The sequence below is a fragment of the Palaemon carinicauda genome, chromosome 42 (assembly GCF_036898095.1).
Source record: "Palaemon carinicauda isolate YSFRI2023 chromosome 42, ASM3689809v2, whole genome shotgun sequence".
Lineage (NCBI taxonomy): Eukaryota > Metazoa > Arthropoda > Malacostraca > Decapoda > Palaemonidae > Palaemon > Palaemon carinicauda.
The window spans coordinates 13,133,019-13,155,020 of NC_090766.1; the positions used below are offsets into that span (position 1 = coordinate 13,133,019).

General features: G+C 45.9%; 1 protein-coding gene across 1 annotated transcript in view; it reads right to left on the reverse strand.

The window, feature by feature from the left end:
* Positions 1-22,002, reverse strand: part of LOC137633188 (uncharacterized) — an 88,106-nt gene that overhangs the window by 27,313 nt on the left and 38,791 nt on the right. The window contains exon 2 of the mRNA XM_068365344.1: positions 1,661-2,297. Within this exon, the coding sequence (XP_068221445.1) occupies positions 1,661-1,826 (166 nt within the window). The 5' untranslated portion in view covers positions 1,827-2,297. The remainder of the gene's footprint in view (positions 1-1,660; positions 2,298-22,002) is intronic.

The window sequence follows — 22,002 nt, forward strand, 5'->3', positions numbered from 1 at the left end:
AAAGAATGGCATCCATACATGAAAGAATGAGAGTAATTGCATTCCTCCTCTTGGCTTCAATGACAAAGAATGGCATCCATACATGAAAGAATGAGAGTAATTGCATTCCTCCTCTTGGCTTCAATGACAAAGAATGGCATCCATACATGAAAGAATGAGAGTGGATTCCTCTTGGCTTGAATGACAAAGAATATCATCCATACATGAAAGAATGAGAGTAATTGCATTCCTCCTCTTGGCTTCAATGACAAAGAATGGCATCCATACATGAAAGAATGAGAGTAATTGCATTCCTCCTCTTGGCTTCAATGACAAAGAATGGCATCCATACATGAAAGAATGAGAGTGGATTCCTCTTGGCTTGAATGACAAAGAATATCATCCATACATGAAAGAATGAGAGTAATTGCATTCCTCCTCTTGGCTTGAATGACAAAGAATGGCATCCATACATGAAAGAATGAGAGTAATTGCATTCCTCCTCTTGGCTTCAATGACAAAGAATGGCATCCATACATGAAAGAATGAGAGTAATTGCATTCCTCCTCTTGGCTTCAATGACAAAGAATGGCATCCATACATGAAAGAATGAGAGTAATTGCATTCCTCCTCTTGGCTTCAATGACAAAGAATGGCATCCATACATGAAAGAACGAGAGTAATTGGATTCCTCCTCTTGGCTTGACTGACAAAGAATGTCATCCATACATGAAAGAATGAGAGTAATTGAATTCCTCCTCTTGGCTTGACTGACAAAGAATGTCATCCATACATGAAAGAATGAGAGTAATTGGATTCCTCCTCTTGACTTGACTGACAAAGAATGTCATCCATACATGAAAGAATGGAAGTAATTGGATTCCTCCTCTTGGCTTTAAAGACAAGGAATAGCATCCATACATGAAAAAGGAGTGAGTGGGTTCCCTCATCTAGCCATAACCAAGAATGCCATTCTTACATGAAAGACAAACTCTATTCTTACATTAAAAGTGAGTGGATGGGTGCTGCACCTTAACCATAATAACAAAGAAATCACTCTTACATGAAAGAGAGAGGCAGAGTAGGGGAGCATCAACTCCTTGCAAGACTGCAAAACAATGTTGTTCATGCAAGAAAGGGTGAGAGGGAAGAGAAGTGAGATAAGAGGGGATTGGTAATAACTTTTGACCATACAGACAACGAATCTCTATTAAATATTTTACATTAATCTTCTAACATCTATGACACATTAGAAATTTAAAAAAAAAAAAAAATCAGAATCTCAATGTTTCTCAGGAAACCTTAAGAGTTACATAAACTGAAACCAATTCCAAAGGATGTCAAAACATTATGACAATACTCTTGGCTCCTTTAAAATATGGATTATTATATCTTTTATTTAAATATTTTCCATAAATATGTTTGCATAAAAGACTCATTCCTTTCTTTTGGGATCTAAGTTTTACTTTTCTTTAAATTAAAAAAAGTATAACTACACGTTACCTGGAATTTAACGCAAGTTTATTTCTGAAGGAATGCACAAATTACAAGTAACGGGATAATGAGGAGTATTTAGCAAACTCATTATACCATTAAGTACTTTTTATGTGAGCAACTTGGTTAAATAAATAATATAGAAAATTGAAAAAGAAAATAATAAAAGAAGTGCAATATTCCTCACCTTTCCTTAATGATCGAGACCAAGCTTGGATGATTGAATGATGGTGGTTTTTGTGCTGTAAACACCATCTGGATAACGTCTGTATCTCCTCTGAAGTTTCCCGCACTGAAGAGAGCCGTTTTTCTAAGGATCTCGAATCCATCTTGCTTTCTTTCAACTTGCTCATTTTGAGAGATACAAAATAAGCTTTGCTATGCACTAAAGTTCAACATTCCTTTCTAACCACTGAGCACTTAATTCTCAGTCTTGCAATTGAGAGTGGATCCTACATTCTATCTAACATGACGAACCATGTTAACGAGGTGGCATAAACCACAGCACAGAACACATTACACTTCACAGCCCCATCTTAAAGATTACATACTATACACAGGATCATAGAGCTGCACTGTAGCTTACATAAAAATCTGTGACCAATCTAGGCCTTTTTTTCATTCTTATTCATATCAACAGGGGAAATTTACATCTTTAAAATAATTTTTTACATGTACCCTTTAACATTATCATCACTGTATACTTTACCTATATTTACTGCTTGTTGGAAAACCAAACATACCAACCAGATGTTATTAATCGAAATTTCAACTAGATTTCACTCCATAGATGGCTTCCAATGATGTCTTCAAGATGAACACTCCTGGAATAAAAGTAAAATCTTATTAGGACAGAAAAATAGATAGATAAAAAACTTCTGTAGGTATGATTCCACTGTTAAATCATTATCAGATTATACTAGTAATCTGCTTTCAGATCATTACTAAACAATATACAGTACAATAAACCCTAATGAAAATTTAAAAATTTTGAAATTTGTATTTTCCCTAATATACAAACCTTGAGCTCTTTACAGTAGATATTATTTCAGCAAATTCTGGAAACTAGCCAAAAGACTTTTTGAGGAATAACTACCCACTACTAGTTAGCACGGGGTAGACCAACCACCCCGCTCATACACGCACACCAATGAAATGCCTTCAGTTTTTAATTGCAGGCAGGACTTTCTCGGGGGTTAGGTGATGGTGAGGCGGGTATGTGTAAAGAGCTTAAGGTATGTATAGTTAAGAAAAATACAAATTTCCAAATTTTTCCTCGTTCCGAAACAAATACATACCCATTCACCCTTTACAGTGGAGACTAGTCCTAGGGTGGGTGGAAGTCCTAAACCAACTGGCTGATTTCTGACACGGGATGTGATTCTGTTCTTTGCAAAAGCTTAAGACACCCTGACACCTCACTAACTCTCAATGTGCAAGAGCTAATAGCCTGGGCAATTGGTGTAATTGTGTGAACTAAGCAATGTGACTTGACCAAGTAAGGCAATGTTTGGTATTGAACTCCACACTTAACCTGGCCAATGCCCGACTGCCCCCTCCGCAAGGAGGAAGGAGACGTAAAAAATACATACAGTACCATGTTTTAGGCTACACAAAGGATATGGGTTTTACCTGCAGATGGAGGTTAACTTGTAGAGTTCCATGGGTGCTGTGCCCCAAAGGGGAAGATGAAAGGAGAAAGTCCAGTCACTCTACCGTTCATCCCAGACTGATCCCAGGAAACGTATGCTCTCGACCAACAGCTACTTGCCCTGCAAGGGAGGTGAGGTATCTTAATCAACATGTTGTGCTGCCACCACTGGACATAGGTATCCAGGTTCCTTTGGGTTATGTCTTGCAGTTTGTGGCTGTGAAGGTATCGTAAAGCTTTCACACACCAGTTTGAAAAGCATGACACAGAGCAGTTCTTTTTAAATGCTAGAGTCATACTATGCCCCTAACATTATGAGCTCTGGGTCTAAGAACCTTTAGAGAAGAGTCTGAGTTCAGGGACCAATCTATATCCTGTCGGATCCAAGAAGACATAGTATTCTTGGTGACTCTCTTCTTGACCCAGCCCTGTTCATGGAAACTTGTTCACGTCCGGGTAAGCACCACAGATCAAATACGATGACGCATCTGCGCTCTTATAGTACATAGTAACAAATGATCCGAGTTAAGGGATAAGGTAAGGAGACATTCAATCCCAAAGGGCCTGAATCTCTGGATAGCTACTGCTGGAGTCAGAGGGTTGGAAACAGACTCAGGGATGAAGTCAAGTGTTACTAGACCTCCATCCCCTGGCTGAAATACGTCGTAGAAGAGACCATGTCCTTTGCTGGCACTCATCCCTGAGGCCAAAGCAAGAAGGATAATACCAACTTGACTCTCAAGTCATGTTCTGAGGACTGACTAGCAACATGAGGTATTCCTTTCCGAGAGCGTGGTACGGTATAAGAACTACACTCAGAGGAGGTGGTCTAACTTCTGCTTTGGGAACCAGTAAGCTTGACACTGAAAGGGAAGTGACAGTTCTGTCGAGGAAAAGCTGACTGTTCACAACGGAAGACGAGGCTCAACACCGAGTGGCATCCTGTCACGGTCGAGACCAAGCAGCTCTTCCCTCCCTGAGGTACAGCAAGCTTCGTTGTCCCAGGGAGAGAGATATCGAATAGCGCGAAGCCTCTATCCACAATCTTAGCGGATAGACCACTTCTCCTGATGGAAGCGACCGACGACCTACTGGGGTATCCAGCCATCCTTCTTGTTATTGCTTGCAAAAATCCTCTCTGAAAGAGGTGATGTTGAATACCCTCCAGGTGAGGGGGTCCTAAGGAAACAACTGACAGTGTTACAAGGAGCTCCAGAAAGGAAAGAACTGATCTCTCGATATCTCTATTTGCAGGAATAAAGAATCTGGGTGCTATTCTACTTACTGCCACTGTGGAACTATCAGGGTCGATCCCTCTGTCGATGTCCTTCTATGAAAGTCTCCTCCTCAGACAGAAAGAGTAGGAAGCACGTAAGCATTCCACAGATATCAGATGGCCTCTATTAGAGGTGCCAGATTCCCCCTTATTGGTTAACCATACATTGGAAACTTCCGGACAAGAGGCGTCCTGGTCTGACATCTCGTCCAAAATTCCTGCCAGAGACTTAGAAGACTAACCAAGGAAAAGAAAGATCCCTCAAAGCCCAACATCTGAGTCTGCCTCGTCAGAACTACTAAGAAGTTACCTTGTCTGTGGAGGTCGACTGACACTGAAATGGGTTGCCAAAGGTATCGAGTTGTCTCCCATCTGACTCAATCTTCTAACAGCTAGACGGACCGTAGTCATGCAAAAAATAACTTTGACCGAGTGTTCTATGCTGTGCCTAAAATACCTTATCTGAGTATTCTACCACCTTCGTGCCCTGATGAAGATATTATGGTGTAACATGACAAATTCATGGATAATTTGTATTTTTCCTAACTATACAAACCTTAGCTATTTAATAGGGGTATTACTTTCGGCGTAGCTGAAATGACGATCCATTAGAATTCTAACGAAGGTTTACTACCCCACCGCTAGTTAGCGGGGGGGTAGGGGAGGGTAGCTTGCTAAACCCCCCCCCCCAATCACACACCTGTGCTTGAGCTCACTTTGCTTGGAGGTAGGACTTCAAGGGGGATAGGGCTGGTGGGCAAGTTTGATTAAATAGCTAAGGTTTGTATGGTTAGGAAAAATACAAATTATCTGCGAATTTGTCATTTGTTCCATAACTGACATACAAACCACGCTATTTAATAGGGGTGACTCACCCAATAGGAAGGGTGGAACGTCCCAGCCAGTACTGGCTTTTGGCGTTGCCCGGGGGCTCATTATTTGAGTGTGTCAGCACTCAGCAATAAGGAGTCCCTGCACCTCGCTAGAACCTTGCTACGCAAGGACTGCGGCCTACGCAAGCTGTGTGTGTGAAGGTCTAATAAAGTGTGACTCGTCCTAGGAAGTTGACCTGTAGTCCTTTAGATGGAAACTTTAGGCTAGGACTCTCCCAATACCACCTCGTCAGGGTATGGGGACATAACAGTATTAGCTTTATACTAGGAACACAAGGAAACATGGTTTACCTGCAGTGGTTTGAGGTCAGCTGTGCAGAGAACCCAGGATGCTGCTTTCCCCAAGAGAGGGGAAGATGAAGAAAAGAATAAGGGCCACACAAACCTTTTCATTCATGCAGACTAAGACCGGGTAACAATGCCCTCAACCTTCTGCTACTTGTCCAATAAGGAGCCTGAGGTTTTTAAACCAGCTGTTGTGCAGCCACCACAGGGCCGATAGAGAACGTATCGAGCCTCCTATGGGTCAAGTCTTGCAGGTAGTGGACTGTGAAGGTCGTCTGACGCTTCCACACCCCAGCTTGAAGAACCTGCGTCACTGAGAAATTCTTCTTGAAGGCCAGGGACGTAGCTACTCCCCTGACATCATGTGCTCTAGGGCGACATGACGGAGAAGGGTCTGGATTCAGGGACAGATGGATCACCCTACGAATCCATGCCGAGATGGTGTTCTTGGTGACCCTCCTCTTAGTCCTCCCAGTGCTAACGAACAATGCTTGCACCTGAGGACGGACTGCAGCCGTTCTTTTGAGATACAGCCTCAAGCTCCTTACTGGGCACAGTAGATGGTCTGGGTTATCAGTTACAGAACGGAGACTCGAAATCTGGAAAGAGTCCACCCGAGGGTCCGCCACCCCCGGATTCTGAGTCTTAGCAATAAACTCAGGGACGAATTTGAACGTTACCTCCCCCCATCACCTTGAATGGGCAATATCATACGAGAGACCATGAAGTTCACTGACTCCCTTGGCCAAAGCCAAAGCTAGTAGGAACATCGTCTTCCAAGTTAGGTGGCGATCTGAAGCCTGGTGTAATGGTTCATAGGGAGGTCTCTTAAGAGACCTGAGAACTCGAACCACATTCCATGGAGGAGGTCTCACTTCCGACTGAGGGCAGGTAAGTTCATAATTTCGTATGAGCAGGGAAAGTTCCAGCGAGGAAGAAATGTCCATTCCTTTGAGCCTGAAGGCTAGGCCTAAGGCTAAGCGATAGCCTTTCACCGCCGAGACTGAAATGCGCATTTCTTCCCGCAAATACACGAGGAACTCTGCTATTGCTGGAATAGTGGCATCGAGTGGAGAGAAACCCCTTCCACGACACCAACCACAGAAGACTTTCCACTTTGCCTGGTAGACAGATGCAGATGATTTTCACAGATGTCCAGACAAAGTTGCGAAAATCCTCTCTCAGCGAGTAGATGCTGGATAGTCTCCAGGCGTGAAGTCGTAGCGAAGCTACGGCTTTGTGGAAGATGTTGGCATGTGGTTGTTTGAGTAGATCGTGTCATGGAGGGAGTTCTCTCGGAAGTTCCGTTAGGAGTTGCAGAAGGTCAGGAAACCATTCCGCGTGATGCCATAGCGGAGCTATGAGGGTCATTGAGAGATTGACCGATATTCTGGTCTTGTTGAGCACCCTCCTCATCAGACAGAACGGGGGAAAGGCGTACACATCGATGTCGTCCCACCGTTGTTGGAAGGCATCTTGCCAGAGTGCCTTGGGATCCGGGACTGGGGAGCAGTATACTGGGAGCTTGAAATTCAACGCTGTCGCGAACAGATCCACAGTCGGGGAACCCCACAAAGTCAGGACTTTGTTGGCTACTAGATGATCCAAAGACCACTCGGTACTCACTATCTGAGACGCTCTGCTCAGATTGTCGGCGAGCACATTCCTCTTGCCTGGAATGAAACGTGCCGATAGCGGAATCGAGTGGACTTCGGTCCATCTCAGTATCTCTACTGCAAGATGGGATAGCTGCTTCGAAAAGGTACCTCCTTGCTTGTTGATGTAAGCCACTTCTGTGGTGTTGTCACTCATCACCACCACAGAGTGACCCGCCAGGTATTGTTGGAACTGTTGAAGGGCCAAGAAAACGGCCTTCATCTCTAGAAGATTTATATGGAGGCACTTTTCTGATTCTGACCACAGGCCTGAGGTCCTGTGGTGTAGAACGTGGGCCCCCCACCTCTTCTTTGAGGCGTCCGAAAACAGCATCAAATCCGGAGGGAGGACGAAAAGATCCACTCCTCTTCGTGGGTTCTCGTCTGTCACCCACCACTGGAGGTCCGTCCGTTCCGCAGGTAACAAGGGGATCATGACGTCTGGGGAATCGTAACCTTGATTCCACCGGGACTTGAGTCGCCACTGGAGGGATCTCATCCTGTGGCAACCGTTGGGAACTAGACGAGCCAAAGATGAGAGATGACCGAGGAGACGTAACCACGATTGGGCTGGAAGCTCTTCTCGTCTCAGAAAAGGGCTCGCGACCTTCCTCAGCCTTGCTATCCTGTCGTCTGATGGGAAGGATTTGTGGAGATTGGTGTCTATAATCATGCCTAGGTATACCAGCCTTTGAGTGGGAAGCAGAGAGGACTTCTCGAGATTTACCATGATCCCCAGAACCTGGCAAAGTCCCAGAAGTTTGTCTCGGTGTTGAAGAAGGGATGACTCCGAGTCTGCTAGGATCAGCCAGTCGTCCAGATAACGGAGGAGACGGATGCCGATCCTGTATGCCCACGACGATATTAGGGTGAACACTCTGGTGAAATCCTGTGGTGCTGTGGAGAGACCAAAACACAACACCTTGAACTGCTACTCCTTGTTGTCTAGGCTGAATCTCAAGTACTTCCTCGAAGACGGATGGACTGGGATCTGGAAGTACGCGTCCTTCAGGTCCAGTGTACACATGAAGTCTTGCGGTCTCACTGCGAGTCTGACCACGTCTGCGGTCTCCATGCTGAACGGAGTTTGTTTGACAAACTTGTTCTGAGCCGAGAGGTCGATGACTGGTCTCCAGCCTCCAAACGCATTCTTTACAAGAAAGAGTCGACTGAAGAAGCCTGGGGACCCGTCGACGACCTCTTGGAGAGCGCCCTTCTTCAACATGGTCTGGACTTCTGCCCTAAGGGCCTGCCCCCTTGCTGATCCCATGGCAAGGGAGCTCAATGACACTGGATTCGTCGTCAGGGGAGGTAGAGATGTGAACAGGACGCGATATCCCTGACTAATTACGGAAATCGTCCAGGAATCAGCCCCGAGTTACTGCCACCTGTCTGCGCAACTTTGTAGGCATCACCCCACTGGTGGACATGCAGGGGGACTGACAATCCTAGCGTTTGTGGCCTCGGCTGCTCCCTCTAAGATTTTTCCCTCCCCTGGAGGACTTCTTGCCTTTCCTGTCCTTGACAGGAAAGGGCTTAGACACCACTGTATTTGCTGCCATTGTCGGTTTTGTGGTCTTGATAGGACAGGGCTGCTGGGGTGCTGGAGGCTTATAGGGCTTGGATGTCAAAGCCCTATGTAGGAGGGAGTCTTGGTGGAACTTCCTCCACCTTTCAGCAGCATGCTCCACATCTTTAGGCTCAAACAGATTCGTTCCCTCCACGGAAGAATGTCTGAGCCTGCTTATCTCGGTGCTAGGGACCTTCTGATGGAACCTCTCAGCCACCGCATCCCGACATTTCAGGATGGAGTTTGCCCACAAGTTCGAGACTTGGTGGGCCAGAAACTAGATCGTGCGAGTGCCTGATAGTAGGAAGGTCTCCATAGTTTTCCTGGTACATTCTTTGGAGAAATCCTCCGAACGTATGAGGATACCTAAGGTCCCTAACCAGATGTCAAGCCACGAAGTGGCCTGCATAGCACACTTAGCAACCTTCTCCTGATTAAGGATCTCAGTCGCCAAGAATGAGACCTGCAGGTTGGAGTCTCTCTCAAGAGGGACTCCCCTGGTGAGCTCTTCCAAAGAATGGTGAAGGGGAAGAGCTAAACAAGGCTCCTCTAAGATCTCGAAGTACCTCCTCTGCTGAACGCGAGGAGGTGGGAGAAGCTTGTTGCTGGCACTGGATCGGCTGGAGGAGGCTAGCTCAGAGAGCTGAACCGCGATCTTGTCCCTAGTACTCTTAACCCCCTGAGACCAGGGCAGCGCCGCACTGGCCTTAGAGGGTTTTTGAGTCCCAAATACTCGGTCCAAGACCATGTCTTTGCCCTCTCGAGGGGGAATCTCTGGGTCAGCAAACCCATTGAGAGTCCTCATAAGGGTCAGAACTTGCCAAAATGCATGTTCTGACTCCTGTAGCTCTCCTCCGGATGGACTCGCAACGAAGTCTCCTGTCCCCAAAGGCTCTTCTTGGGGAGAATTGCGAACGTTCTCAGAGTGACTGGCTGGCTCCGTTCCAAGTCTTCGCGAGGATTTCGGTACTGTTTTAGAGTCCTTTGACTCCCTCCTGGGAGGGATGCAGGACTCCAACAACGACGGAGGTAGGCTCTTCTCCGCCCCTACCCGAGAAGACTTTCCAGCGCGAGGTGGGGTTTCCCCCATTGGTGCGATGGGGGAACGTCTCACCTCACGTGACTCCCCTGAGGACGGGAAGTCCTCGTCCGACAGGGAGGGAGAAAAAGTCTGGGGGGGAGGGGGTCTGCCTCGAAGGTTTACAAGGAGACAGCTTAGTCCTCGGAGAAGTCACCACGTCCGAAACTCCTCTTTTTCTCTTCAGGGGGGTAGATGCAGCCAAGGATTTGTGGCCCAATTCAGAGAGAACAGGCTTGAAGGCCTGCGTAACCGCTCTGACTAGTGCCCCAAACCAAGGCTGCTGGCTGACAGCAGCGCTGTCAGAGACTCCCACTGGAGGGACAGGGATCAACCGATCCCTGGGAGTAGTTTCCATAGGGGGGTTCGCCTGTAAAGAAAAGGAAGAAGAAGTGTCCCTGGACCTTTCTGGCACCTTCCCCCCCACCGGCGAGCGCGCTGTTCTGCGCTTGCGAGGGGGGGGGGGCGATGGCGACCTTGCCGTGCGTTGTCCTGCAGCCTCACGCGCGGGAGGGTATTGACAGGCGGGCGGGGGAGCGCACTGGCGCTCACGCGATGGAGAATACCCGGGGTCGCGCGCGGGAGACTGATGGGGCTTGCGCGTGGGGGACTGCTGATACGCGCCAGGGCGATTGCGAGGGCGATTGCGAGCGCATAGAAGCGTGCGCAGGAGGCTGATTGTACACTCGCGTGTGCGAGGGTGAATGTTCTCACGCGCGCAGGATCAGGATGAAGGGCCCGTGGGCGTGCGGGTGAGAGATCGTGCGCCCCAGAAGATCTTGTATTGCGCGCGCGTGCAGGAGAGATATCCCTTGCGCCCAGACGCGGTCGGAACCTGTGTTCGTTGGCACGCCTCTTGTGGGCGCATGTCAGGCTGGAGGTGTGTCGCTGCTGTAGGGGATGGGCGTGGGCGTGCGCAGGTGAATGCGCGCGATTCCGCGCTGGCGAGCGTTGGCGAGCGCTGATGAGTAGGAGAAGTCTTAGACTTCCCTACCACACCCAGATCCAAAAATCATGGGCGCGCAGGAGATCGTTTCCGCGTTTGAGAGCGCTGGCAGACAGGAGAGCGCTGGCGCGCAGAAGGTCGAAGGCGCGCAGTAGCGCGCTGGCGAGCAGGTGAGCACTGGCGCGCTATCTCAGGAACAGCAGCAGGTGAGCGTCTGTGCGCTATCTCAGGAACCTCAGCAGGTGAGCGCCTGTGCGCTATCTCAGTGAGGTCAAGTGATCGTTGGCGCGCATGCTTAGCATGGCGCGTAAGGGATGTGTGCGCGTAATGGCGTGTACGCCCTTGTTGCCCCGAAGGGACCGGTGCCTGACTATGAAAGACAGGTTTAGTTGGCGCATAAAGCGCATCAGCTGCCAGGAACGGCGACGGAAGGTCAGCAGGTCTGTCGGGTGGAAGGTCGACGTGTTCTTTGAAAGGACGACCTTCCACAGAAGGGGATCACGAACAATCCGCAGAGAGGTCCAGGGTCGTAGCAAGAACAGTCAGTGATAGATGACGAGGCTCCTCTGCGGCAGACTGCAACGACGATGATGAACCGAATAGGCGCCTCCTCACCATCTTATAAGGAGAAGGAAGGCCTCTCCGGCGAAGAGGAATGCGAGCGATAGTCGTGCAATGAATACCTTTGACCAGGTATTCTATACCATGCCCAGAATACCTTTGTCTGGGTATTCTACCACCATTGTGCTTTGATAAAAACACTACAAAAAGGGAGTTAACTAGAAGAGATAAGAGCCAGCAACCTTGCACTCTAATCCAGGTCATAACAGGTGAGGCCCCCCTCCTTTTCTTTTGATGCCTCCCACAAGAGCATCTACTATGGGGAAGGAGAGAGAAGGTCTACTCCCCTGAAAGGGTTGATGATCTCTATCTCCTAACTTAGGTCTCTCTTTGATTCTGATCCTATGACTTGTAAGTCCGTAGAATCCCTGCTTACACCAAAAGGACCAGTTGCCACTGGAGGGGACTTAGCTATGACTTTTGCCGAAGCCAAAGAACTCTCGAGTTCAGATACCCCAGCAGGCACAGCCATCGGTACACCTGAAAGAAGTCTCGCTTGAGGAAGGGACATTCCACTCTCTTGATTCCTTCTCCCTGATTGGACGTTTATTTGTCTTTCTAAATATACCAGTTCTCATGGAGGTTTCCAGGATGAATTCTAACGGTTTTCGGTTTTATCTCGAGACGAGGTAAAAACCCTCAAAAGGTTGACTTGGTGTCAGAGAAATATCCACTGAATCTGCTGAAATTTAACCACTCGTCTAAAGGACAAAGAGGGCAGTCTGCATTGGTATTGTCCCTGGTTGCAAGTAGAGTTAACACTCTTGTGAACACTTGAGAAGTTGATCATAGGCCGGAGCCTCGCACCCTGTACTAGCCAATTAAATCTGAAAAGACAACTCTAGGTATGTCCTTGGAGGATAACCTTCAGTGATGACCAGTGGTCAAAGTCACTGATGCAGAGTCAACGGAAGGGGAAAAGAAGAGGGACGTGTCACCTTAACCGGAGGATCAGACGCTGGGATTTTCTATCATCCCCACTTCTGTGCCATAATCCCCGCGCAAGACAGATGAGAGAGATGCCCTGCCGTTGACTTCCCTCCCTGGAGTGCAATCCAGCATGCCCTAGCTCGTATCATGACTCGAAGAAAAAGGGAGACAGGTTATATAAACAACCCTTCCTAAAAACTTAATTCTTCCTTTCTGATTCCATTGGAAAATGGGACAGACTCTGAGTTACTTGGTTAGCTAACTACCCAGTAAGGCAGTCAGCTTAGCCCAGGGATTGTGTCTATTGATAAACCCCTAAGGGTAAAATGGTTCAATTAAGAGGAACCCAGATCATTTGACTTTCAAGAGAAAGGTCAATTCTCATCTGAGTGCCTGGGGCACCGAGAGCTTGGTTAACAAATAAACCTTTCAGGTCAATCACTGTCGTGCCATGCGATCAATTGCAAACAACTGTCTCTGCCAAGGGGTGATGAATCTTGTCTACCAACTGCCTTTGCTATAATGGGAATTGGTAGTGAATGCCCGCTTATAGACTAGTAAACTCCGGAGTAGCCCAGTTATCTATAGAAGATAACGGCATTACAGCGAACTTCCAAAGTTGATTGCTGCCAAGCAAACTCTTAGTCACTAACAATTAGTTGCAAGCAACTACTTCCAAAGGACAGAATTGAGAAGTATCTTCAGTCACAATTGTCAGCCGGGTAGTTGTATGAATGAGTCTGGTTACAGACCATTAACAGACAGGAAAAAAAAATAAATCCTATATACAGGTATACGGAAAGTTTCCTCCGATCTCATCGCAGGAGTTCCTGTGACAGGTACCCCAGGGCAGATCGAAGGTCCGCATGCGGCAAAGGTTCATTGCGCCCAATACTCGATTGGAAAACATTGATAAATGTTCGCAAATGAGACCTCTTCCTTCCTGATGACAGTTATCTCTTATGACGGGGATGGAGGAGGATCCCACTCGAGGGCAAACTGCTGTACCTATGCCAAGGTAGGAGCCCTTGCTACTCCTCACGAGCGTGCATTCGGCCGCGAAGGTAATGCATGCAACTTGTGAAGCAAACAGCCTTTGTCAGTTGTACTAGCTTGGTTGCCCACATGCGGGTGTGTCAAAACATAACTTCCCTGCTCCGGGTAAGTGCTTGTACACGAGCTTGAGCATCATGAACATGTCTTTGTGTTGTGATCATCCCTAAGGTAGCTCATGAAGTTGCTTTCAGAAACACTGTGCGACGAAGCGCAACATCATTGCTCAAAATAACAAATTTGGAAATAATTTGTATTTTTCCTAACATACAAACCTGGAGCTATTTATAGGGTATTACTTTCGGCAACGCTGAAAACCAGCCAAGACAATTTTAGTGAGGGATAATTACTCCATCCGCTAGTTAGCAGGAGAGGGTTGGGGTAGACTAGCTACCCCACTCACTCACACCTGTCGGTTGAGTAACCACTTTTGCTTTCTGGCAGGACTTCTAGGGGGGCAGGGTGACAGGCCAATTTGTATAAATAGCTCCAGGATTGTATGTTAGGAAAAATACAAATTACAGTGAACCCTCGCTACTTCGCGGTTCGACCATCGCGGATTCACCACTTCGCGGATTTTTTTCCATAACACATATATATACAGTAACATATATACATATATATGTATGCATGTATTTATGCATATATGTATGTATGTATATATGTAGGTATGTATATGTGTATACATATAAATATATATATATATATATATATATATATATACACACACACACACATATATATATATATATATATATATATATATATATATATATCTAAAGTAGGAAGATGTGATGTAGTTCTAAGGGAATAGTATGGGAAATATGTCTGGGTAATAAGCAAAGCTCTACCTCCAGTTTGTTTCTTCATTATGATCAGAGATAAATGTAAACAAAACATTGGTTGCCATTTTTTAACGTGCTTTTTAGCGTGTTTAGGAAACGCATGATATAAAATTGCCTTTAATATTTGTGCCTGTTTTAGTTTAGGGTACTGTAGTACATGCATTAAGTGTTCTGTACATTAAAGGGTAGTTTGTTAACAGTACAGTACTACGTACAAGGGAAGGTTTTAAAAGTCTGAATATACATGTTGAATAAATAGGTAAATATGGTGTCACTACTTCGCGGATTTTCACCTATCGCGGCCGCGTCTGGAACCTATCTACCGCGATAAACGAGGGTTCACTGTATTTCCAAATTTGTTATTTGTTCCGACACAGATACAAACCTTTGCTATTTATAGGGTAACTTACTCTTAAGAGGGAGGAAGTTCTACCAACTGGCCTTGGTCATGACCTGGGGTTCCTTCTAATTGATCTCTGATCTAATTAGTAGGAACCCTACCCTCACTAAAATCAAAGTAGTTACAAGGTAACTCAATGATAGCGGCCTGCAGAAGCTTGTGTGAGAGAGACTCATGGCTTGTCTTTACGTAGGGACTCGAGGATAAGCATGAGTTCTAAGACATATCCAATACCCTCCCTCATGAGGTATTGGTGACGTAACAAAGTATTCATTCATACTCAGGATGCACAAGGGAAATGAATCTTACCTGCAGAGGGGTGAGGTCAGCTATGCTTCGGTCTTGCGGAGCTGTTTCTCCAGGGGGCGAGAAGGAGAAAGAAAGAAGGAAGCCAGACATTCTTTTCATTCACCCCAGACTAACCTGGGTAACCTCAGCCCTCAACCCTCTGCTACTTGTCCATCAAGGAGCCTGAGGCATTAGATCACTTGTTGTGCGGCCACCACATGACCAATGGAGAAGGTTTTCATGCTCCTGTGGGTTAAGTCTTTCAGGTAGTGGGCTGTGAAGGTCGTCTAATGCTTCCACACGCCCGCTTGCAATACCTGTGCCACAGAAAAATTCTTCTTGAACGCCAGAGACATTGCAATACCTCTGACGTCATGAGCTCTGGGTCGGTTGGACAGAGGAGGATCTAGATATAGAGCGTATTCGATTACTTCCCTTATCCAGGAGGAAATAGTATTCCTCGTGACCCTCCTCTTGACCTTCCCCCTTGCTGACAAAAAGTGCTCGTACACGGGGGCGAGCTTTTGCTGTTCTTCTTAAGTAACACCTCAGACTCCTTACTGGACATAGTAACAGTTGGTCTGGATCTTCGGTTACAGAACGAAGACACTCTATCCGAAATGGGCCGAACCTGGAGTCCGGCACACCCGGATTTTGAGTCTTAGCTACAAGGACGTAGTTGAGGATTACTTCCCCCTATCTCCTAGAGTGGGAGACATCAGCAGATAGACCATGAAGTTCGCTGACTCTCTAGGCCGAAGCCAGAGCGAGCAGGAACACCGTCTTTCACGTGAGGTGGTTATCTGAGGCCTGGCATAGTGGTTCATAGGGGAAGCCCTTCAGAGACCTGAGGACCCAAACTACGTTCCAAGGGGGAGGTCTCAGCTCTGCCTGGGGACAAGTAAGCTCGTAACTGCGTATGAGCAAAGAAAGTTCCAACGAGGAGGAAATATCGACTTCTTTCAGTCTAAGGGCGAGACTCAAGGCTGAGCGGTAGCCTTTGACTGCCAAGATCGAGGGAAGCATTTCTTCCCGAAGGTATACAAGAAACTCCGCTATACAGTGAACCCTCGTTTATCGCGGTAGATAGGTTCCAGACGCGGCCGCGATAGGTGAAATTCCGCGAAGTAGTGACATCATATTTACCTATTTATTTAACATGTATATTCGGACTTTTAAAACCTTCCCTTGTACGTAGTACTGTTAACAAACCACCCTTTAATGTACAGAACACTTAATGCATGTACTACAGCACCCTAAACTAAAACAGGCACAAATATTAAAGGCGATTTTATATCATGCGTTTCCTAAACACCTAAAAAGCACGATAAAAAATGGCAACCAATGTTTTGTTTACGTTCATCTCTGATCATAATGAAGAAACAAACTCATTTAGTGTACACATATATGTATAGGTTAGTTTTTGCATCGATTATATTGATTATACAGTATGTTGATTTTTTTATTACCAATGTTTTACTTTATTTTTCTTAGGACTTCCAAATGAAATGTTTTTCTTTATGACGCCGCCTGAAACGACGGCGTCATAAAGTACTGTACGCTCAGTAAACAACCACGCTCAGAACAAACAAGGCATTTAACGCGCATGATGATAGTGATAAATAATGATACAGTACAGTATTTACAGTAAAAGCATTTACAAAATATGTTACCTTACAAATATAATTTACCGTATCTATATAAAATCATACAGTACTGTACAGTACATATTGTACGTAGCAAAGCAGGAAAACAATTTACGAGAGAGAGAGAGAGAGAGAGAGAGAGAGAGAGAGAGAGAGAGAGAGAGAGAGAGAGAGAGAGAGAGAGAGAGAGATTGTTTTACGTACGTACTGTAAATGTAAATTTTAAACAAAAAAAATCAATTTACGAGAGAGAGAGAGAGAGAGAGAGAGAGAGAGAGAGAGAGAGAGAGAGAGAGAGAGAGAGAGAGAGAGAGAGAGATTGTTTTACGTACGTAAATGTAAATTTTAAACAAAAAAAATATGATAGGTTACAACATGTAGACTTTTAAAACCTTCCCTTTAACTTAATGCATACAGTACGTACAGTACTAAACTATAAAACAGGCACAAATACAGTTTTAGAATGTGAGAATATTAAAGTAAAAAATAAAGATTGTTACTGAACTCACCACGAAAGAAGTTCAAGAAAAACTTGAATGATGATGGCGATGAATTTGCTGCACAGTAGAAATGATGATGATGAAGCTGATGATGTGTTCTACTGTGCAGCCAGGTAGTATTTTACGTCTCTTCAGACGGAGGTGTCTTTTCCTGGGACACCTCTTCAACTTCTTCCTGGGAAACTTCTTCAATTTCTTCCGAAGGCGTACTAGCAGGAGGAACTGGCTCTTTTTTGCGAGGCTGGAAGAACATTGTGATCGGAAGTTGTTGCCGCTGCTTCTTTTTTCGATCTAAGAGCATCTTGTAGGGAGTCATTATGTCATCAACCTTGTTGCAGAATTGCATCGACCGAACCATATCCTCGTCCCACTCTTGCAACATTTCTTTCAACTCCTTCGCATGGTTCCTTCGCTTGCCGATTTCGTCAGGTCTTCGAGGTCTGCGTCAGTTAGGGGCTGGGAATGGCAGTCCAACAACTCGTCGACGTCTTCAGTCGTCATGTCGCCAAACCCGTCACCTCCAATTATGGCAGCCAACTGCACAGATTTGCGTATTGCAGAGTGTTGGATTTCAGCAGGTGTAAATCCCTCGTCGTCGTAAACAATCTGGGGCCACAACTTCTTCCAGCTCGCATTCACAGTTGCAGGTTTCATCTCTTGAAGTGCCTTCTGAATATTCTGCAGGCACGTGGCTATGGTGTACTGCCGCCAGTACGCCTTCAAGTTAAAATCTTCATCCTCATTATCTTGGGCAGCATCCACACACGCAACGAGGTCCGCCAAGGTGTTCTTCGTGTAGAGGGCCTTGAACGCCCTGATAACCCCCTGGTCCATCGGTTGAATTAATGACATGGTGTTGGGTGGCAGGAACTCAACCTGAATGCCCTCATGCGACAGGTCAATTGCGTGTCCACCAGCGTTATCCATAAGGAGAAGGATCTTGAATGGCAAGCCCTTCTCTAAGAGATATTTGCTGACTTGCGGGATAAAACACTGATGGAACCAGTTGGAGGTCAGCATCTTCGTAATCCATGCTTTTTGATTATGCATCCAGTACACGGGAAGGAGATTCTTATTTTTATTTTTCAAAGCGCGAGGATTTTTCGACTTATAAATAAGCCCCGGCTTTAGCAAAAATCCAGCAGCATTGCCACACATCACGAGGGTAACGCGATCCTTGAATGCTTTAAAGCCAGAGGCTTTGGCTTCCTCTTTGAACAGGAAAGTTCGCGACGGCATTCTCTTCCAAAACAAGCCGGTCTCATTCATATTAAAGACTTGTTCCGGCTTGTATCCACCTTCGGCGATAATATTCTTGAATGTCTGGTTCGCGTAAGTTTCAGCAGCGGCAGTGTCAGCCGAAGCAGCCTCGCCATGCAGGGAAACGCTTTTCAGAGCGAAGCGTTTCTGAAACTTCGCGAACCATCCTTTGCTGGCGGAAAAACGTTGTTTCTGAGGCTGGGAATCAGTGGATGTCCCTCGTTGAGGATCATCTGCATCATCATCTTCTTCAGCATGGTTGCCGTCGTCGTCTTGAGGTTCCTTTGCAGCAAAATTCTCATACAAGCTCAAAGCCTTTGTTCAGATGGTGTTCGTATCCAAGGCCATGTTCTTCTTCCGGCAGTCGGCAATCCACACAGCTAAAGCACCTTCCATGCGTACGATCGTTTTATTACGCGTTGTAACGACTCGCTTCGCTGATCTGCTAAAGGTGATTGCAGCCGTCTTTCTAATGTTCGCCTCGTCCTTCTTGATATAGCGAACAGTAGATTCGTTGATCCCAAAATGGCGCGCAGCGGACGCGTAACTTCTACCATCTTTTAACATATCGAGAAGCGTAACCTTCTCAGCAATCGTCATCATCCTTCGGTGGCGTTTAGGCTCACTACCAGCCTTAGTAGAAGCAGAACGCTTGGGAGCCATTGTACAGTAGGATTTGACAAAAAGTTCAACTTAAAAAGGTCGCACACAGCACAGATTAAACTTCACAAACTTAAGAACGTCTACTCAGCGATACGCGGGAACAGAGAGTGGACGACCCGGGCCCGCGAGAACCTAGATGCTGGAAGCTGGAGATGATGGCAAAACACCAATCACAGGCTAGATAACAAAACTTGAGTTCTGATTCGTCATCTATCAGCGCTTGAACCAATCACAACCCGTCTTACAGTATATGATGCGTAGGTTACCAACTCATACAAGATACCCCGCGCATACCGTACGTACGTATTAATAATAATAATAATAAATAATGATAATAATACAGTACAGTACTGTAATAATAATAATAATAATAATGATAATAATAATAACAATCATAATTTTATTAACAACAACAACAATAATAATAACAATAATAATAATAGCTTTACGTATGCTACAGTATTTTATTCTTTTGTAGGATGTGTGTGTGTCTCTCTCTCTCTCTCTCTCTCTCTCTCTCTCTCTCTCTCTCTCTCTCTCTCTCTCTCTCTCTCTCTCGTACGCTTATTCGAAATGTGATTTTTGCAACAAAGAATATTATTGGATGCAGTACTGTACTACGTACGTATACATACAAAAGATTCATGGAAAAGAAGCACATCCATTACATTTGTAGTACGTACAGTAGTAGCCATCAGCAGCCTTACACCATTCTAATATTGTATGACTGCATCTGATTTGCGTTTCATGTTCGATTTAATTTTACTACGTACTGTATACAGTACTGAATTATCGTATGATAATAATACAGTAATAATAACAATAATAATTTTATTAACAACAACAACAATAATAATAATAATAACAATAATAATACACGTTATAGCTTTACTTATGCTATTTTATTCTTTTGTAGGATGTGTCTCTCTCTCTCTCTCTCTCTCTCTCTCTCTCTCTCTCTCTCTCTCTCTCTCTCTCTCTCTCTCTCTCGTACGCTTATTCGAAATGTGATTTTTGCAACAAAGAATATTATTGGATGCAGTACTACGTACGTATACTGTACATACAAAAGAATCATGGAAAAGATGCACATCCATTACATTTGTAGTATAGTAGCCATCAGCAGCCTTACACCATTCTAATATGGTATGACTGCATCTGATTTGCGTTTCATGTTCGATTTAATTTTACTACGTACTGTATATAGTACTGTATTATCGTATGATCACATTCTCTTTTCGAGTTTTATTTCTTTCTGTGCTGAATTATATATCATATGTAATGCAATGAACAATCAGTAAGAGCAGATATTACTAATTACAGTATTAATGGAATTACAGGTAACAAAATATCGTATTTGGGGGTCTTCAGATTTCGCGGCATTTTCGAATTTTGCGGAAAATCCGCGATATGTATATATATATGGGTTATGGAAAAAACCCGCGAAGTGGTGAATCCGCGATGGTCGAACCGCGAAGTAGCGAGGGTTCACTGTAGTTGGAACAGGCATCGAGGGGAGAGATACCCCTTCCACGACACCAACCACAGAAAACTGACCACTTCGCCTGGTAGACTGCCTCTGTGGATCTCCTGAGGTGTCCAGCCATTCTTTTCGCAACCAGTTGCGAAAAGCCTCTGTGTGAGGAGGTGCTGGATAGTCTCCAGGCGTGAAGTCAAAGCGAAGCTACAGCTTGGTGGAAGATGTTGGCATGTGGTTGTTTGAGGAGGTCGTGCTGTGGAGGAAGCTCCCTCGGGATCTCCGTGAAGAGATGCAGAAGGTCCGGGAACTATTCTGCGTGATGCCATAGCGGAGTTATGAGGGTCATTTGCAAGTTGTTGCTTGCTCGTACCTGGTTGAGGATTTTTCTCATCAGACAGAACGGGAGAAACTCATAAGCGTCCAAGTTTATCCACCGTTGTTGGAAAGCATCTTGCCAAAGAGGTTGGGGATTCGGGACTGGGGAGCAGTACAACGGGAGCCTGAAATTCAGGGCCGTTGCGAACAGATCCACAGTCGGGGAACCCCACAAAGTCAAGACTTTGTTGGCTATCAGAGGATTCAAAGACCACTCGGTGCCAACTATCTGAGTCACTCTGCTCAGCTTGTCTGCTAGCACATTCCGCTTGCCTGGAATGAAGCGAGCTGATAAGAGTCACCGAGTAGTCCTCTGCCCATCTGAGTATCTCTACTGCAACATGGCACAGCTGCTGCGAAAAGGTACCACCCTGTTTGCTTAGATAAGCTACTACCGTGGTGTTGTCGCTCATCAACACCCCGGGGTGCCCCGCCAGGACCTGGTGGAACTTTTTGAGGGCCAGAAAGGCTGCCCTCATCTCCAAGAGATTTATGTGCTGGTACCTTTCTGATTCGGACCATTGGCTGGAGATATAATGGTGCAGCACGTGAACCCCCCACCCTTCTTTTGATGCATCAGAAAAAAAGCATCAATTCTGGGGGAGACAAGAAGATCAACCCCTTTGCAGAGGTTCAGCTCCGCCAGCCACCACCTGAGGTCCGACTGTTCCTCTAGCCCTTTGCGGACTAGGTGATCCTGGGAATCGGAGTGTTGGTTCCACTGGGATTTTAGTCGCCACTGGAGGGATCTCATCCTGAGGCGACTGTTGGGGACCAGTCGGGTCAGGGAAGAGAGGTGACCGAGAAGGCGAAGCCAATACTGCGCCATGAGCTCTTCCCGACTGAGGAAGACCTGTGCTATCTCCCTGTCTCTGGATCCTTTCGTCTGATGGAAACGCTTTGTGCCTTAGGGTGTCTAATCGTATGCCTAGGTATACCAGTTCTTGAGAGGGGAGCAGTTGAGACTTCTCGAGGTTTACCACGATCCCCAGATCCTAGCAAAACCTTAGAAGCTCGTCTCGGTGGCGGAGAAGGGCCGCCTCCGAGTCTGCCAGAATCAGCCAGTCGTCCAAGTATCTTAGGAGACGGATGCCGACTCTGTGAGCCCAAGATG